We start from the raw sequence: 3,283 nt of genomic DNA, 5'->3' as shown, positions 1-3,283 counted from the left end.
TTTCCCTAACCAACTGACTGCTTGAAAGGATAGTTGTTTTAGTACAAGCAATCACTAAAAAATTAATTGACAACATCAAGAGGGAACCATAATGTAAACAATGAACTTTGGGTGATTATGATGAGTCAATGTAGGTTCATTTATAATAATAAAAACATAATATGCTAATTAGACCAGTCATCCTCTGGATGAAGCCAGGGCTTCGAGGGAAGCCCGAGTCCTGGGTGCCAGAGGGAAGCCAGTGCTGGCAGCCAAGGGATGGAAGGCCTACTCTTGCATGAATTTCGTGCATTGGGTCTCTAGTCAATTATAAGAAATGTACTACTCTGGTGGGGGATGTCGATAATGCAGAGGCTATGCATGTGTGGGGGACAAGAGGTATATAGGGAAATCTCTGTACTTTTCCCTCAGTTTTATTCCGAACCTAAAACTGTTGTAAAAAGTTGAAGTCTTAATTTAAAAAAACATTTGACCATAAAAAATTAATTGACAGGATTCAAAATTTTAGATAACTTTAAAGACCACAAATAAAGGTCTTGACTATATTTTTGGGGGAAATTCATATTCTATATAGATTGCTTTAGCTTTTTCTCAGAAGATTTATCTTCTGTATTCTAAACATTTATAGACAATCTGCTCTTGGGTCCTTACCCCTGGTATAAATAGCAAAAGGATTATGGAATAAAGGTTCAGATCATAAATCACACTTTCATATTATGCTCCTTTACTTGTTCTTAAACCACAACAATTTTTAAAAAAAGAGAAAAAGTGAATATAGTGCACTCAACCAAACTATTCTAAGCACTTCCTTTTTTAAAGTAGGAACAGGAAATCTGTGTAACAAAGCTGGGAAACAGGGAAGAATTACTTTTGGCCCGCCTTTGTCTGGGTCAGCAGTCATGTGTGCCAGCATTCAGACATGTTCCCTTAACTGTCATGTTGCAGACAACTCTAGTTTACCAAATAACACTTTAATGTTTGCTGGAACCTTTTAGGAATGACGAAGAACTACATAATCTTCATTGAACAACCTCTAAAAATGAATCTGTGGAAAATAGTCACTTCTAAAATTCGGGGAAAGGCCTTCTCAGATGGAATAAGCTGGGAGCCCCAGTATAACACACGGTTTCATGTGGTGAATAAGCACACTGGACAGGTGGAGTATTTTGAATATATTTATTATGAAAATGATTGGAAACAAAGGCACATTTCCACTTGCTTGATTTTTACTTTCACTGGGCATTACTTGCATGACTCTTAATCAAGGATAGTACCTTCTTTCATAGGTAGGACTAGCTACTTATTAATTAACACAGTGGATTTAGCATATTAGAACATTGTAGGAAATGGCTTTATCCTTTAAATTATCTGATTTAATTAAAATGGCATCTAGAAACCCTCTTAGCATGGACTTTTCCATATCATATTTGCAAAAGAGGATATTGTTCATGCAAAGTTCCTCTGTAACTTTTGCAATGATACTTTAATTAGTTGCTTTTACAACTTCTTGGTACACAAATATGATAGTCCTACTAAAGTCTAATATCTTTCTATTAATAGCACTATTATATCTGTTTATTTTCCCCCTCTCTAAAGAGATAGTATCCTAAATTTACTGTACTGTCATTTTATTATGAAAATTCCATGTTAATAATGAATGCATTTTTCAAAGAATTAACCACTTAAATTTATCATGTTACTTAATAGCAGTGCTTTTTTTTATTTCCATGTCTTTTAAAAAAATTCTTTATTGCTTAAAGTATTACATATAGTATTACATATGTCTCATTTTTTCCCCATTGACCTCTCCCTAGCCACTCTCACACCCCCACACATGTCCTCACCTAGCAGTGTTTTTTTTTTTTAAAAAAATGTTTTTATTGATTTTTAGAGAGAGAGAAAGGGAGAGGAAGAGAGAGAGAAACATCAATGTGAGAGCAGAAAATCAATTTGACTGCCTCCTGCCCGCTTCCTACCTGGGATCGAGCCTGCAACTTAGGCATGTGTCCTCACTGGGAATCAAACTGGCAACCTTTTGGTGCACGGGACGATGCCCAGACAACTGAGCCACACCAGCCAGGGCAGCAGTGTTTTCTATTTAACCATGTAGAGTTCAGGATCAAAACACTGGAGTTAGTTGTAAAGTCAATTGGTCTGTATTAAACAGCCCCAGTTTGTTGATTAATATGAGGTGAGATGGCTTAAGCAAGCAATGGTTAAATCAAAGCATATTTGCTTCTACATTGCAAATTTTACCTTTTGCACCTACATGGCCTGTCACAAACAGGGAGAAATATTAATTCGAGCTTGGTGCATCTGTTCTCTAAAGAAAAAAGAAAAGAAAAGAAAACGTCTCTTTCATTGTTTACATTTTCCCTGCAGCTTCTTCCAGGGATGTACTACAGTAAACCTTTTGTTACTTTTCATCAAATCAATGCTTTTGAGGACCAGGACTGTGTTGTAATTGATTTGTGCTGCCAAGATAATGGAAGAAACCTAGAAATTTACCAACTACAGAATCTTAGGAAAGCTGGGGAAGGGCTTGATCAGGTAAACATCTTTGATTTTCAGGTGTCATCAAAATAATTTTGAACTAACCAAGTCCTGGTTTTGGCTATGTAACCTAGAAATACCTATTTCTCTTATCTCTGTGGCAAATATGGGAGGAGATGGTTTAAAGGACACAGCTTTGTCACTTATTCATTTAATACTTGTAAATAATTTGAAGTACTTACTTAATACCTAATAGAAAGCATGTAAAAAAAACCCAAGAGATGTTTTTAAGCTGTGATTAGTTGCTGATTACACTTGACCACTAAACGTATTTAAACTTACTGGAAGGGACAGCAAAATGGACCATAACTTTAATTCTCTGATAAAGTGTATCAGTTCATCTACCCGAAGGATTTAACTTTTTTTTTCTGATATTAAATCCAATGTAAGATTTTTCCTGGGGTATGTACTACAAACTATTTTTAGCTAGAGTTGTGATTAGTTGCTGATTACACTTGACCACTAAACGTATTTAAACTTACTGGAAGGGACAGCAAAATGGACCATAACTTTAATTCTCTGATAAAGTGTATCAGTTCATCTACCCGAAGGATTTAACTTTTTTTTTCTGATATTAAATCCAATGTAAGATTTTTCCTGGGGTATGTACTACAAACTATTTTTAGCTAGAGTTTTTTTTAAAAATTTTGTTTTATTGCATAAAGTATTACAAAGAGTATTACATATGTCTCCTTCCCCCCGCCCCCCTTGACATTCCCAGCCTCCCCTA

General features: G+C 35.4%; 1 protein-coding gene across 1 annotated transcript in view; it reads left to right on the top strand.

Annotated features, from left to right (window-relative positions):
* BCO2 (beta-carotene oxygenase 2) overlaps positions 1–2,779 on the top strand; it is a 55,461-nt gene extending 52,682 nt beyond the window's left edge. Inside the window, 2 exon segments of the mRNA XM_015562470.1 lie at positions 996–1,156; positions 2,383–2,779. Of these exon segments, the coding sequence (XP_015417956.1) occupies positions 996–1,156; positions 2,383–2,586 (365 nt within the window). The 3' untranslated portion in view covers positions 2,587–2,779.
* Positions 2,780–3,283: the final 504 nt, after the last annotated feature.

This window comes from Myotis davidii, unplaced genomic scaffold (assembly GCF_000327345.1).
Source record: "Myotis davidii unplaced genomic scaffold, ASM32734v1 scaffold97, whole genome shotgun sequence".
In the NCBI taxonomy this organism is placed as follows: domain Eukaryota; kingdom Metazoa; phylum Chordata; class Mammalia; order Chiroptera; family Vespertilionidae; genus Myotis; species Myotis davidii.
Note: the sequence above shows the minus strand (reverse complement) of the source record. Positions and strands in the feature narration are given on the sequence as shown.